General features: G+C 46.6%; 1 protein-coding gene across 1 annotated transcript in view; it reads right to left on the bottom strand.

Moving 5' to 3' along the window:
• LOC144163647 (cAMP-dependent protein kinase catalytic subunit 1) overlaps positions 1-16651 on the bottom strand; it is a 43885-nt gene that overhangs the window by 16071 nt on the left and 11163 nt on the right. Inside the window, exons 4-8 of the mRNA XM_077694445.1 lie at positions 15392-15490; positions 12690-12772; positions 10888-11014; positions 6936-7031; positions 3493-3615 (exon numbers count right to left, since the gene is read on the bottom strand). Of these exons, the coding sequence (XP_077550571.1) occupies positions 3493-3615; positions 6936-7031; positions 10888-11014; positions 12690-12772; positions 15392-15490 (528 nt within the window). The remainder of the gene's footprint in view (positions 1-3492; positions 3616-6935; positions 7032-10887; positions 11015-12689; positions 12773-15391; positions 15491-16651) is intronic.

The raw sequence follows: 16651 nt of genomic DNA, 5'->3' as shown, positions 1-16651 counted from the left end.
GCTGGCCTTCATCATGTGCAATGCTGGGCCTTGAATAAACAATCCAGCGGAAGAATGCTACACAGAGACGAAAAACAGGCACAGCCACTGGTCCTGCGCACGGAACTGTTGGGTGAAACGCGAACTGCCGGAGTCCCTATGCCACCAGCTGTCGTCGAGAAAGAGGCTACCCATCACATCATGTGCGTTCAGAGTAATAGTAAGTGTATCGATCGCTGCCGCCTTTCCAACATCCCGAGACCCAGTGAATCAGTTTTCTGCCTGCGCCAGCGAGGGTGAATAGACAGCCCGCAGTGCATCTGCAGATGCATTCCCCATCCAGGCTAAGTGGAAACCAAGCATGGTGACGCCACTCACGGCCAAACTTAGCTCTACGCCAGCAACTTGCTGCCGTATCCCACACATGCAGCTGCAACAAGCAAAGCCTGGACTGGTAACAGGTGCCCCCCATCGAGGCATTGTTACAAGTTTCTGGATTTCCCATCCCAAAATCTAATCAGCAGACCGTATAGACTGTGTGCTAGCATTAAAAACTTGCTCACAAAACATTAAGACAACGGAAGCAATTCTTTTTACCTTTACTTCAATTACGATTTCAATCTTCACATACTCACGGATAAGGTTGAGGTAACTTGAAAAGCAAAGTACTACTAGGGGTGACACTTAATAAACATTTACTGTGAAAACTGCTACCGTATTTATTCGAATCTAAGCCGATAGTTTTTTTTGAAATACTGATATATCAAACTCCAGGGTCGGCTTGGATTCGAGGATTTTGAAATACGCGCCAATTTCCAAGTGAAGTAGCGCGGAGCTAGCGTACAGTGCTAGCGCTACCCAGAAAAGAAAGTATTGTAGCCATTACTAGACGAGCCAGTAGCCACTTAAGGGCCATAGGCCGCCATTTTGAATTGTGCGGACAGTGGCCTGCGTGCATGGAGGAAGAAAAACTTTTCTTTCCTCCATGCCTGCGTGCGGTGTGGCGTTTGGTTTTGACAGCGCAAACAGAAGCGGTGCCATTATAGTGCCGCTTTTAAAAGAAAAGTTGTTTTAGCCGCGGAGTTGTCGTCGAACGTTCAAGCCGGGCGGGACTTCGGCGTGGATGAAAAAAATGTCCGTCGTTGGAGGACGCAACGGGAGAGGATATTTGCGTGCGCCCCAACGAGGTTGGCAATCACCGAACCACGAGAATGCCGTCACCATGAAATGGAGATGGCATTGGCTGACTTCGTTCAGACGCAGCGAGCAGCTGCCCTTCCAGTAACGACGGAAGTGCTCCAGGCAAAAGCAAGGGAGCTTTTGAGGGAACGAGGCTTATCGCGGGCACACTTCAAAGCCAGTCGGGGCTGGCTACAGAAATTCATGAAGCACTTCGGCTTTAGCCTCCGTCGTCGAACCTCAATCGTCCAGAAGTTATTTGCAAGAGAAACTGATTGAGTTCCAGCACCGCATCATCATGTTCAATAAACGTGTTTTCTTTTTGTGAACGCTGACCTCGCCTTTTTATTCGGCCTACATTCGAGGTAAGTTTTTTTTTTTTTCGCGCCTTCGGACTTTCGGGGGTCGGCTTAGAATCGGGGCCGGCCTACATTCGAATAAATACGGTATGTGTTCTTCCAAATCTTTTGACTTCCAAATCTTTTCACTTTTGGCCAGGTCATTTAGCGCGAACGTGTGTGCCTTTCCCAATTTCAAGAAATTCATTTATAGTAGATGACGTCCTTACTGTGGCGTCTGTTAACATATTCCATTGCTTTATTGCTCTTGGAAAAAAACTGTACTTAAAAACAGTCATTAAGAGCAGTCGGAGGCGGGATAGGCGGTTTCTGCCTCTTGCCGCCCCTTTCTGGGGGCGCTCTGAGCCAACCCCTCACCGGCCGCTTCCCAGCAGGACGCTGCGGTGTTGCGGTGGCTCATGCACGAAGTGAACACTCTTTCCCAAATGTCCGCAACATTCACAGGCTCGAACCACGCTTATTTACTTATGTGCACTCACGTGGTAGAGTCAAAAGCTAAAGCAACACACTCTCTCACGATTTCTTTGGTGTAAGATGGAAACCTTTGAGTTTTCTATTCGATAAATCAGGAAGGCAGCCTTTTTCTCGCCTTTCTCAGCATCTGCGCGAATCTTTTTCAGTGATGAATGGTGCTTGTTACTACGAAAAAGGTTGACCCCTTCTCTCGCGGCTTCTACGGCCTGTTTGGCTTTTCGGCAAGTGGAGCGATGGAACACCACCTGTGACAGAAGCCTCGCAATCACTGAAATGTGTTGACTGGCGCACTGTGCACCGTTAGTTGTACGGGTGCATTTACTGAATTCCTGCTTGGCCTCCTGCCAACGAATTCAAGACAACATGCTCATGATCTTCTGGCTCTGCCTTGAGTTTATCTGGCTTGACTGGAGGAGCAGAACCCTGAGCTTCTGTGTCTTTACGTCATTTCTTTGCAGGGGGCGCATTGTAAGATGGGTATCCCTCAACTGCGGTGGGCACTGCCCCGGGAGCAAGCTTTTCAATTTAGCATCTACTTTTGAGCCCACCTACTAAGCCAGCATTTACCCGCACCCCAGCCATACGACACTTTCGCGTGGTCCCTTGAAAGTCATTTTATTGGGGTTCCACTGTATTTGGTATACGTTGTCGCGAAGGGGTACTCTAGCGATTGCGCGATTGAAATGGCCACCTTCGGTAGCCTATTCAGGGCCCCTTAACACAACTCTGGAAGCGCTCATGACTCGGCCTTCCAGTTTTAAGCAGTCTAAGACCTACTTGCACAGTTGCAGCATCTAGCATTTGCTAGAAAGGGAGTGGAGGAAGCTAAACATTAATGCGTAACGTTTATATGTAACTTTAATCCACTGTATACTACTCCTGGAAGCGCATGGTGACACCTCACAATTTTATACTTGTAAACACTATGCTCAATACAGAGTCCGAGTAACTCGCAAGAAATTTCACTGATGCAAACACGCGGCATGCAAGGACAGTCACATGCCCTCAGCACAACCTCTCATAGGGCAAAAAAGGTTAATAGAGTGTCAGAAAGCGAAGTTAGCAGAAGTAGTACACCATACGCTTCAGAGCACCAAAAACTGTATGGAATACAGAAAGGGTGAAAAACAAAGTTATTACGCTGTCGAATTTGCTCTATCAAGCCTTTCAAATGTTTCCACTTTTTCACAAGAATTCTGTGGTCGTCCGAAAAAGCAGTTTTGCGACACCTCCTTGAACTTGAGTAATGTAGCGAGCGAACTGGGCGAGTTGGTGTAAGTTAATATCGCACAAAAGCACAAACACAAACGAACGGAAAGTGCTTGTGTGTCGTTCCTTTCTTTCGCTGTTGTACAACATCTCCTCCAACACTCATCACCACGTTGTGCATTCAGGATCCAATAGCCCAACACAAGCTCGCGTCGATGCACAGTCCCCTTCAAATTTCTGAAGATATTTCCTCGACGCAGGCCATTGCAGCAAAGACGGCACGTGCGCTCACCTTGCCCGAGACAATTTTCTCGTAGATCTGGATGGGCTGGTCGGCAAAGAAGGGCGGGTAGCCAGCTGCCATCTCGTACACCAGGACACCAAGGGCCCACCAGTCCACCGCCTTGTTGTAGCCCTGCAGGTGGCCACCAAGGAATACAATCAGAGGTGGCGCACATAGTATTTTAACAGCAAAGCTGTTTAAGCTTTTAGTTCCCTGTCCAGCGTTACCAGAAAAAAAAGCCAAGAAAACAGACTGAGCACACGCAAGCATTCGGCGTCGGCTGGCTCGATCTTCCAGAGCACTCTGCCCAGAATTCGTGGCGTGATCTCTCGCATGCTTTTCTCCTCACCAATTCACATTCGTTCGCGCCCAAGTGGGGAGCACAGGCGCCGAAATCGCGCCACAGATGCCGAGTTTGCAAAGTTGGTTGCCGCGGGTTCTAGCGCACGCTGACGCGGTCTACTTTAGGTGTGATGTGAAAGCCTGCGAACAAAACAATCCGGGCCTGCCAGTCACGGGAAACTTTCAGCGGCCAGTTCAGAAACCCAGGTGAGGCGCAACAGCCAGGTCTCCGACAAAGGGAGAGGGGCCGCTGGCTCTGCTGCTCCTCCAGCCTTGAAAAACCACTTGTGCAAGCTTCGCAAATTTTCTTTTCGTTTCAAAGGTGCTTCTACTGTTTTGCCGAATCATTGAAAGTGGGGGACCCCCAACACTGGGAAGCAATGCAGATGCAGAGGAGCCACAATTACGGGTTGCTGCATTCCAATCGAGCTCGGAACAGCGGAAGGCAAACGGAAATAATGGCTGAAATTCCTCATTCATTCGCGAAGACACGACAGCCTTGTGCTCGGTTGCAACTGAGACGCGTCTTAGGCATGCAGTGTTGTAGTGCTCTGGTAGAGCCAAAAGCGCCCACCCGATTATTACTGGTAGAGGAAGTGCTGCCAACGCTGCCAGCTATCATAACTAAAATCATTGTCCCTCTCTAACTAGTGCAGTGCGGGGCCAGGCTCTCCTGGTGCCACATGTGAATATTGCGCCCGATACCCGTCATGAGACAAGCAGTGCCACCAGCTAAAAAGCTTGCCGCTTGTGATTTCACTTCACCCACGCCTTACAGCTCCGGCCGAAAGTCGAAAGATAACGCCATCAGCTCAGACAAGGACAGTGCTTCCAATCAGCCCTGCACACCGCCAGCTGTTTGCAGACCAGTTTCGTTTCCGTACGAGGGCATTTCCGGAGGTCTAGTGTCGCTGCTTAGTAGAACTGTCAATTCTGACAGAGTTTCCAACCGGCTTGGCATTGTTTCTTTTTGAACATGTTAGGCAGCGCTGCAATGTGGGAGGCTCACAGTGTTGAACATTGTTCACCGTGCGACAGCTGCTCAATGAAAGCTTGCTGGGCATGGTTCTAGCGCATCGCACCTTGATCCTGCAAGCGGGGCTACCATAGCGAGTTAGAAGATGATAACAGACCACAAGTGAAAGTCCTGACGGATAAGTGACAGCATATTGACAGTGAATGTCAACAAGCATCCACCACGGAGTTTCGTTTTCAACCCCAAGCAGACTTCTTCACATCGCTCGCTTTTCCTGAATCTTGTCCAGGCGTAGTCATCGACAAGGTGTTTTCACATCACGCGAGGAACAATTGGTGCCTATAATAATGTCAAACCAACAGATTTATTCCAGAAAAACATCCAAAATGGGAGATTGGGCCTCTCACCACAAGGTGCGGGCAGAACGCATGCCGAAATTTTTTTTTATCTGACAAATTGTTTTGCGCAACTCAATGTTCTTTCTAGGATGGGTTTTTGGAATGTTTATCTACAAAATGCATATTCTAATTTTTTTCTGATACTCGTGGTTTGTTATACACAACTTCTTTCTTTTCCATTCTCTTCGACGTGTGGACAAAACTTTCGAAGTTGATACTTTTTTTCGTAACCATTATTTATAAAAGTATTGTTAAAACTGGCACCGTTGGAAAGGGTGTTGAATCATCTGCCTTTTATGTCACTGCAACGTGCGCCTAACCAACATGTTTAGAAAAAGAAAAAAAGACGTTTTCTTAGGCACTTCAAATTGGTCAATTTTCCGCGGTAACAAAAGGGTTCGCAGATGGCCACAATGTAACAACACACAGGGTGATCAACACAAATCAGAAGAGAACGCTACAACCGACTCGACACGGCCCCATCTCTCGAGTGGCTCTCATAACAGCAAACGAACTATATGAACAAATCATTCCGTCTATTTACTCATAAGGCACAAAAATATGAATTTCATTTAGTGGCTATTTAGCAAAACTTCAGATGGAACAGAATACAAGCATGCCAGAAATTCCAGTTTCCCACCACACGAAGCAAACTTAACACTTTCGTAACCACAGAAAAATGGCCGATTTTGAGTGTTTACACGAAACATTTTCTCTTGAGCTACTGGACACATTTAGCACTGCTATGCATGGAATTGTAGCTCATAGGTTGCTCTTTCAAACACATAACAGCAGTTTTGTGAAAGGTACAAATATTTACAGTTTATTAGTCAAAAAACAAAAAATGCACATACACACAATACATATAGGCAATTCAATACTGAGCCTAAAAGTTATTTTTGAAATTCTAAGATATACAAGTTGTTTCTACGTTCTTAGGCTACGATTAAATATATACATCAATGCTGTACACAGAGTTTCGGATATTTGCGGGCCCACCAACCTAACAACCCTGACAGCTGTGCCCCTCCGCGAAGCCACTCCAAAATGTGCATCCAAGCGCACTTGTTCGTATGCTCAAACAAAATTATTATCACTTCAGTGGCAAAACCACGAAAAAAAATCCAGCCCGTCACTCCGCAGCGTTGTTTCGACACGAGCGCCAAGCTATCGTGAAGGTGATAATGCGATATGGTGTGGTACATTTGGCAAAATATCGTCACCGCACACTGCCCAGACCCAACACATGAAAGTATAGAATTGCAGTCTGAGGCTGTCTTCACGAGAGCCAAAACTCGATGAACCCACATCCCTGCTGGAGCTACCAGGCGCCAAGTTTCACTCTCAACCCCGTCTCCACACACGAAATGTGAACAAACGATAATGAAATCGAAAATGGAGTTGCCAATAGATACGCCAGATGGCGTTAGTTGTCCGCAAGGTGCTGTTTTTAGCTTTCGTGGGATGTTTGAAATCATCGGAACTGTGTGTCCGATGACCTATGGCGCGTAAGGAAGGAGTTAAGTTACTACCTACAGTCCCTCTTTTCAAGAGCAGAGGTTTTTTTTCTAGATGGCAGATACTGTCTGTGGCCACAGCTATGAACCACCATAAAGAATCCCATTCCAAACACCGTAATCGCTTTCCAAGGCTGAGGACCTCGGTGTCAAGAAAATTGAAAGGAGCATTGTACTGTTTCGAGGTGGGTAAAAAGCATTACACAACGGAGAACTGACCTTGCTGAGAATGATCTCTGGAGCCAGATATTCGGGCGTCCCACACAAGGTCCAAGTCCTTCCCCGGACCCGCTTGGCAAAGCCAAAATCTGTAACCTGCAATTACATCATGTGTGCATCATTAAAGAAGCCATGAAGACAAAATACAAGTTGGGTTTATTAGAAAGACTGCTGAGTCCCGATAACAATGATGCCGATATCATCGCAATCTTCGAGTAAATAACGGAGATATTAACTCTTTCGTTACGGCGGAAAAACGGCCGATTTTAAGTGCTTCCACAAAACGTTTTTTTTCTCTTGAGCTACTGGACACACGTAATCTTGCTATGCATGAAATTGTAGCTTATAGATTGCTCTTCCAAACACAAAGCATCAGTTTTGTTAAAAGTACAATTACTTACAGTTTATTTGTCAAGTAATCAGAAAAAAGCCCCCAAGAAAAGTATACTAAAAACACAAATCGGCACTTTTACCGAGACTAAAAATTATTTCAGGTATTTTAAGATATACAAATTGTTCCTACGTTCCTTGGCTATGATTCAATATATAAATCAACAGTCTACACCAAGTTTTGGATTTTTGAGGGCCCGTCAACCTAGCGCAACTGACGGCTGTGCCACGCCGCAAGGGCACTCAAAGGTGAGTGAGTCTATGTAAAATGTGCATCCAAGTACCGTACTTACCTGATTCTAACGCGAACTTTTTTTCCGGAAAAATAGGTCGAAAAATCACATGCGCGTTAGAATCGGATACGAAACCGAAACAGCGAAAATTTCGTCCCACCCATCACCATCGCCATGTCAAGATGGCGCTGAAGCTTTTAGCAACAATTTTTCGCACGCAGGAAGCATAGGCGCCTAGGCCTTTCCATCGGAGTTCATACAAATAGTCAGATCGTTCCACTTGCGCGCTTGATAACAGCAATGGCAGCAGCGGCTCTCACGTGTTCAAAACGAGCGGTCGGCTGAAGCGTGCGCCTCTGGAGAAGCTCGCGGGATGGGCGTGTGAGGCGTGGGCCACGATCCCATCGACCATGGTTGAACGTTCGTTCAGAAGTGTGGCATCGCGAACGTGCTTGACGGCACCGAGGACGAGATCTTGTGGTCAGCGGAGAGCGACGAGGAGTGAGATTACTTCGGGAAATAAATCACCCGTTTCTATCGCATTTGTTTTTCTTGCTCACACAGTTCCATGCGCGTTACAATCGGAGGTGCAAGTTTTTTCGGTTTTTTGTCAGGAAAATTGGGTGCGCGTTAGAATCGGGTAATTACGGTATACTCTTTTGTGACCTCGCACAAAATCCTTATCAGTTCGGTGGTAAAAAACAAGAAAAAAAAATCGAGCGCTCTCGACAAGCATCGCACCTGAACCCTGCAGCGCTAATCTGACACGAGCGCAAGGTTATCTTGAAGGTGATAGCGCGATACGGCGCGGTGCATTTGGCAAAATATCCCGCCCGTACGTTCTCGAGACCCCAAACACAAAATCAAAACCGCAGTCGTCAGATAAGAAGCACGTTTTGTTTATAAATACAGCGCGGAGTCACAACGAAATTACCTGCCAGCGCTTGTTGAAGTTCGAGGCACCTGAACCGGAGCTTCGTCTTCCTAACTGAAATCTGAAGATCCCACATCATTGCTTGATCCCTCACTGCTGCTGGAATCAGAAAAATCGACAGCAGGAGCAGCCGAAGTGCTTGCTACAGCAGTCCGACTGTGCGGAGCGCGGCGCGAACCGAACGCCATTTTTCCTCCTCCTCCCCTCCCCCTTCGGTTCAAATTACTCTTGCTACGCCGCCACCACACGAGACACATAAACAAACGAAACCGAAATTGAAAGAGACGTTGCCAATGAACACACCAGATGGCGATAGTTGTCTGTGGAGCGCGGGTTTCAGATTTTGCGGGACATTTAAAATCATCGGACGCCGGCTTCCGATCGCCTATGGCGCCGTCGTGAAAGAGTTAAAGAAAACGTGTGAAGCAGTCGCGACCCCCCAGCCAATTTCCCGCAACTTTTCTATGACGTCACGGAACCTTGTTTGTGCAATTGGTGGCCGCCTAACACACCTGTCGCGACAACACGACTGGACGTCTGTAATGGGGCCTCTAGTTCCATTTGACCACATCACTTGAATGCTAACGTGCAGTTAACGCACTCAAAATTATGTTTTATTGTTGGCCCGTATGACGTCATTCTTGCTCATAACACGTCACTGTGATGCAAAATTTGAAAGTTTTTAAATACTTCTTGCTTTTTTTTCATTAAAAAACATCTTTGGTGGCTGTAATGAAGCTGAGTGAGATACTGAATCCTAGTTCTTTCAAATTAAACGAAGTTGTATTTTCTCTTCCTGGCTCCTTTAAACATTCCCACTTCCCTAGAAGCCATTCATAACTCAACAAATTAGTTCAGTTAAGCCAGTGAACATAGATAAGCAGCAAGCAGTTCATTAAATTTAATTCCAGATATATCTGTACTCCAGTGAAAAAAACATTCATGAATCAAAATTTACAATCTGCTCATAGTTAGAGGTGTGATTTCAGCTAGGTTCAAATTTCAGTACAAAATCGTGGTAGCTTAGAATTGGGGTACCATATTTAGATACAAGTAAGTAGGTTTTCAAATCCCAATTAGAGTTCACTTCATGAGAAAAAAAAAAAAAAGGCACCATCCCTCCGTATTACCTCCTCCTGTCCAGCAAGTTACTGAAAAATGCAGTTTTAATTTAATTCAAAAAAAAGAAAGCATAAACACATACCTGCGCAAGGGCCACACTTTCTCTCACAATTTGGACAGGTTCAGATGGAATGCGCTCTCACAATAGATGGACGAGCATGCAGGTGTATTCAAAGAAGCCGCTTCAAAACTGCACGTGTGCCTCCTAAGGCTTTGTATTCGCAGTTGCGCCTGGAAGCTGCTATTACGTGGGGCAAGGATTGAGTAAATCCAAAATCCAAAGGTACAACCAGAGTCCTTCAATGCCTTTCTGGTCATAAAACTTCGCCGTCACGCTATGGGAGAGCTTCGTACGCTGCCCAGGGAGGCCGCGCCGCGGCGCTGGTGTTGATCAGAGGGCAGCCGGGGGCGTGGTCAGAGCGCGTTTGGCAGGGAACGGACCACGGAGTAAGATAAAACAGACGCTCACCGCCTTATCAGCAGTGCGCTTTCGCTTTACGTGTCGTGGGCCGCTCAAATGGACTTATCATTTTGTGAGGGGCGGAAAAATTTGGTGCGAACGGGCATGCTGCTACTGCGTTCCTGCCTGCCGGTCTGGCTACAGAGCAGCAGCGGCCGCCCGATGCCCTCCGATCTGCGGTGGAGCCACTCGCGGTACTTAAATGGAAGGTTTAGCGCAAAAAGGACGAGGACGGTGGCAAACGGGACAGGTGCCACCGTCCTCGTCCTTTTTGCGCTAAACCTTCCATTTAAGTATGTACCAACTCGCCCAACAGCACGTTCTGTTAAAGTACCACTCGCGGTAGCCTTTGTCCCCGTACGAAACTTGGCCGGGAGTTTCATGACCAGAGAAGCATCGAAGGACTCTGGTACAACTAACTTACAACACCCAATGGCCATTGCAGTAAAGGAAAAAAAAAAAAAAAAAACTGCGCTTGCATGTGGCGTTTTGGTGTGAGGGAATGTTCGACATTCACCTGAAAGGCAGCCGTACGACTACGGCTGGATGGGCTGGCTCATCTCTTCTTGAATTAGAGCGGATTTTATTGCAGCAGTGAAATTTTAAAGCTGCACGGCTGCGTTTCCAGTGGATGTCAAATTTACCCTTTGCAGAAACACACTCCACCTTGGGGTCTTCCCCTAAGCTGGTCAATGTAACCTTTCGACGGAGGTATTGGTGCCTTCCTCATCAAACCAAGCCAAGCCAATCCGAGCCAAGGGTGGCGCGCAACTTAAGCCGAGAAAGAGGAGGAGACCGAGGGGCTGGGTATACCTTGATGTAGCCCGTGTGGTCGATCAGCAGGTTCTCAGGCTTCAAGTCCCGGTAGATGAGGTCTAGGGAGTGCAGGTACTGGAACGCCAGCACAATCTGGGCGCCGTAGAACCGCGCATGCGGCTCACTGCACGAGAGGAAAGGAGCGAGCGAAACCTTTGGCAACAAGGAAAGGAGGCACGCTAGCCAGAATTTAGCTCTACTGCCCTGGAACGCAAAGATCCTGACAACTCGTGCAGTGTGCAATGACTAACAACATCACCAAGCACCTAAAAACCTCGGCATTGTCCTCAATTTTTTCGCTCCCAAGCGAGGGCGTGCCCTTACCAAAACGTAGGTAGGTAGGTCTATTTCACTTTTCTTTTTTTTTTTTGAAATTTGAACTTTCCTATCCGCGTAGTTGTTAAATGAATTTACCCATGCATCACATCCGATTAAATGCGGTTAAAAGAAATTTTTTTTACCTGTGCGGGCTTTTAAGAAGTCAAGGCACTCCACTACGTCCGCAAAATAAAATTATCAAGAAAATTTCCCCATCACATGCAGAGGAACGGACCCTACCATTGTGAAACACTGTTGCTCATCATGAGGAATAGACGCAATCGGTTTACTAAAGGAACAAAATTTGCGTACTCAGTCTTTCGTACAACATTTTTGTACCTAAAAGGGGGCTCAGCTGTCTGAATATTTTTTAAATATTTCAGCTGTTGCCATGCCAATTGGCAGACATGTGGTACAGTATGCTGATCCCAAAGATGTCACAACTTTTTGTGTAGGCTCATAACTAATAGCTCGGAATGAACAGAAATTTCCCACAAAACCATCGGAGGTAGGTTGGTAATGCACTGGACCTGACAAGGTGGTCAGAAAATGAAGCATGGTAAACATTTAGATGACAAATGTCTGTTCATTGCATTTGTGTCTTGGAGCAAAACAACTTAAAAAAATGAAGGCCTGTGCTCATTAGTTGAGCCATTTACCAACAAAATCCGTGCACACAATGATGAACTGCAATAAGGACTGCTTCATGCTTTACATTTTGTAGCGCAACATTTCCTCAATTATCATGAGTACTCCGTAGCAACCAACGGAAAACTGGAATAAAAACATCCAGACTAAGCGAGGACTCTGCTGGTGCTGCAAAAACGTCACTATGCAAAGAACTCATCGGTTGCTGCTTCATCTGGTTGGTTTGAAGACATACTTCGAAACTGTGAAAAATAGCAAGGCTCTGTTCACCTCATCAAAGGCCCTGAAACTAGCCGCTGCCCTTTCAGGTGCGATTCACACGGATTTAAGTCTAAGACACTGGCATTGCAACAACTATGCTACTTTCAACCACCAAGGTTACACTACAGCGATACATCAAATCTGGAGGCTGCCCTTTGCAGTGCGGCAGTGCAGCAACCAAACGCCAGGCACAATAAAGCTTTACCTTGGTACTGAACACATCCAGCTAGGCTGGTCACTCATTACTAGAACATTTTAGCTAAGGACATCTTGCCATCATCTAGACTCAAATGGCACCTAAACAGCAGCTTTATAACCAACCTAAACTTCACAGAATGCCTGTATGATCTTAGAGCTTATCCTGTCACAAGTGCAGCAAAAGACTGCCGTTATCAGAGCTCCAGTATGACCAAAGCTGCAGTTTCGGCGTCTTCTGCTAGAACTAAATGGGGGGAATCGAGAAGCTAACAAGTGTCAATTACTCGTTCTTATCAATGCCTCTCGTGCCATGAAGACTGACGAGATTGCCAGGCCTAGAAGAGGGAGTAAAAAAAACGGAGGCTCATACTCACGAAAATCTCCCGCTTTTCCTTAGATGCGAAAACATCTCGCCTCCAAGCACATACTCCAGTACCATGTACAGATTTGAGTTGTCCTGGGAGAAGAGGGGGGTTTTGTTTCAAACATCAGTGAAATACAATCATTTAGCAAAATTTTCTGGAAGCACACTCGATCCCATACAGCCAATATCCCGGCCGTTTTTGACACATAAGCTAACCATGCAGAAAAGCTTTCGCACAAACCCGAGTTTTGAAAGTTCCATCCCGAGTGGTGGGCAAGACTGCACTAAGCATGCTGAATTCAGCAACGACTCTATACTACAATAACCTGACGTCTTTTTCCCCCATGTGTCTGTGACTTGGGCCATCTTTCAGCTTTTCACGTAAAGCATGTACACCCAAAAGTTCATGGACCCCGAAAGCCGCAATTTCGGGTTATTCCTCAGCCGCATGGCAGCCCGGGGTATTCTCCATTACCTCAATAACTATACATCTCGCATGCACACGGCACTTGGTCGCGCTGCGACCGGAAGAGAGATAACCTAAAATTGCCGCTTTCCTGGTCCACAAGCTTGTGATCGTGGCTATACGTAAGGAACGCACGTGCCAAGGAGTACAGCCAGCAGTTAAAGTTTACGGACCCCAAAAATTCAGAATGAAGCTGACTTCACCATTCAATTTACAGCTTGGAGTTTGTTCTTGGCACACTAATTGCAGCAAGTGAACAATCGGTTACCCGTACGTTGAAAAAAAAAAAAAAAAAAAGGTCAGTTGCAACTACCACATAGGCAAGATAAATTTACTCGAATCATTGCTGCCCTGGCCTATTATAAGCTACTGGCATTAATGGAACATGACTTGGAGAACTTGCATTAAGAATCTGCAAAGTAAAAAGCTACGCGCGGATCGCAATGTGACCATTTAAAATACACTTAGCTCTTAAAACAGCTGTGAATTGTCATAGAAATTTGTTTTACATGATTTGAAAGTGCAGTTTACCCTAGGTACAAACAAAGGACTCATGCAAACATTCACAAGAGCTTCCAGCCACAGCTTGAAGGCATGCTAGACTTGTTGCACCCATTCATACAGAAGACTGTAGTAAATTCAAGTACAGGAGTGAAAAGTTGGCCAAGTATTCCAGTAAAAGACTTCAAGCTCATGCACTACCACAGAACTTATCAGCCATTAATGATTTTAAGCATGCGTTCTGCCCCTATCACACAATAAGAATGCAAGCAAATCTCAATAGTAAGCACGCACTCTGTTTTGCAACCTAAACCGTCAATATTAGTTCAGCTTGCTACCTGGTGCTACCCATGAACTCTCAAGTCAAGACGTGGTTATAGGGCTTGAGATGAAAACTTCTAAGCTCGAGCCCCTAGTCACTAAAATACCCACTACCTCCTAATTAACAGCACAGCCATGGGAGCCAAAATGGCACCCACATACACCAAAACTTTACCATCCCAAAGGCTTTACGACATCAACAGTGCATCAAAAGTGTGTCAAAACCTTGCTGAAACTGCGTCCAATTGATTTTCAAACCCTCAAAGACCCCATTCGCAAACGAAGAATGAAAGCATGTGACCACATTTTGTGCACTAAGCAGCCGCATCTTTGAACGATCTAAATGTATACCAATACGTGGCCCATGGGATAAAGGTGTACCATTGTGCTCCTTAACGATCGATGTGTGTATTGTCTTATCTAGAACCATTCCTTCTTCACGGTTTTCAAGACAATAAAACTGCCTAAAATCATAAAATGACCTTGCAAATAGGCACTGCTTGATACGTTCAGCCGATTTCAGGGATCATTACAGTCACAGTGCAAACCTGACGATTGAAAATCATCTTCTGATTCCCCATTCGTGTCCTGATAACAAAAACCAAACGCTGATGCAGAACAATTACAAGGGAAGGCAGGCACGCCTTCGTCTTTGGAAGCAGTGACGTGCGATGACCACGCCCCTTTGCCACACCCAAGTACTAATGCAAACGTGTGTCAAAAATCGCGCTTCTTTTGCAAAAATGAAAACAAAACTGATCTCGAAAGGGCATTTTCTGGGCTCACCCTTATAGCTATACTTGTTCTAGAAACGCCTGGAATGCCACGAAACGGGGCTCCTAAGGTATCGTTCAAATTGAACGATTTTGAACAGGCGTGGTGATGAAAGGGTTACTGTACAACACTTAGCACATAGCTTGCTGGCCAGCCGAACCACCCGTGGCCTACCCATAGACCTGCGAAAGTGAGCTCAGGTCGTCGTCATCATCATCGAAGCTCCTTAAGGTGGCCTTTACTGTACGACCTTTAGCAGAAGCATACCACTCCTTATCACAAAGCTTGTATCACAAGGCACAATCACAAAGCTTGTAAGTGAATTTTTTCTTCCAGTATTGTGAAGGAAATGAACGCTGTAAACAGGCACACTATGCCAGGTTATATCAGCCAATACAACAGCCACCCCGGCTCCTGGATGGACTCTTTTGGGAAGCCGTTGTGAGATGGCGCAACTAGCTATACTAACTCGCTAACACACTAACCTAGGTACCTGTATCTACGTTTGTTACGCTGTTGATGCGACAATAAAAGCAGCAGTCAACGGCCCACAGTGGTTGTCATCCAGTGCCCACAGTGACATGACCCACTACAGAAGCTGCCACTGAAAACACCGTCAAATTTGGGAACAACAGCCCACGTCCTCTCACCTTGAAATGGTACGCTAGCTTGACCAGGAACGGAAACTCGACAGCTTGTAATATCCGCTTCTCGTTTAGGGTGTGCTCTACTTGTTTTAGCTTTACTACCTGAAAAGAGACACAGAGAGAGAGAGCAACAAAAGCAGTCAGGGTCCACGCCTCCTCTGGGAAAAGCGCACAGAATGTGGTGACAGGTATATTCATCAACGCACACTCCTCCTCCCCAATCGTGTATGGAGCGACTGCGCTCCTCCTCGACGAAGACCGCTGCGCGTCGTTCAACTTCACCGCCTCTCTCAATAGACGCAACCCTGTTCCACGTTTCTTTCACCTGTTCCCGATTTGGAGGGATTACCACCACTGCTCCGATCCTGCTCATCACTTCACACCACCACGTTTGTAAGGAGCGGCTCATGCCCCAGTCAGGAAAAGGACGGGGTCTTGATGATGACCATGTGGTATGTTCCCGGAGCCAAGCATACACCACAGATTAGAGTTAACATTCTAATTCTGAAAAACAAAAGTAGCAGCATAAGCAAGCTTCGTACAACACTTGTGCAGAAGCCAAACATCGCACGAGTCTCGTATGTTTTTTGACCTTAGCCATTACAGCACAGCCGAAGGCTATAAGGAGAGGAACACAATTGCGGAGGGGGGGACTTGGCGACACGCACGCCCGAACAAACGCTGTCTCTACATCATAGCCTGTTATAAAATTAGCCACACAAGAGGCCAGAAAAGGGACGCATCAGCTGCATTTTACTGTACGTGGCACCACAGCACGCATGGTGACATTCTGAATTTCTGAACAGGGCATGCATGGCGGAATTCTGAGCTTCTGAACACGCAGGAACTGTGAAGCAACAGTGTCCACTGCCTTGCACGATTCCTTGCCGTGCAGGAGCAACGATCAAAGTTTGCCGAGATCCCACAAACGTATGTGCGCTGCCTTACTCAAGGAAAAGGTTTAGGAATTAAAGGGCACCCCTACAGGTCCCGGGCACTGAATGTCGCCCCCTTTCTGTGGCTTCCACGGGGATACAGAGACACTACGGGGCGTTTCTTTCTCCTCCCCAATGCGCCCTCAAAGACGTCGTGTCCTGGTCACTTTGGCGGTTGTTTACGACATGTGGAAAAAAGAATTGCAGGTTGGTAGCATGCTCAAAGGCCGACAAAAAAGCCTACTATAGTGGATGCTCCCATGAGCGGTAACAATGAGAACGGCAGGTGCGAGTGCGTCACATTATTTCCTCAGTGGATCGGGGTGCC

Source organism: Haemaphysalis longicornis, unplaced genomic scaffold (genome assembly GCF_048455015.1).
Source record: "Haemaphysalis longicornis isolate Haplotype H1 unplaced genomic scaffold, Haemaphysalis longicornis Haplotype H1 scaffold_127, whole genome shotgun sequence".
NCBI lineage: Eukaryota > Metazoa > Arthropoda > Arachnida > Ixodida > Ixodidae > Haemaphysalis > Haemaphysalis longicornis.
The sequence above is the reverse complement of the archived record's forward strand: the minus strand, read 5'-3'. Positions and strand labels throughout refer to the sequence as shown.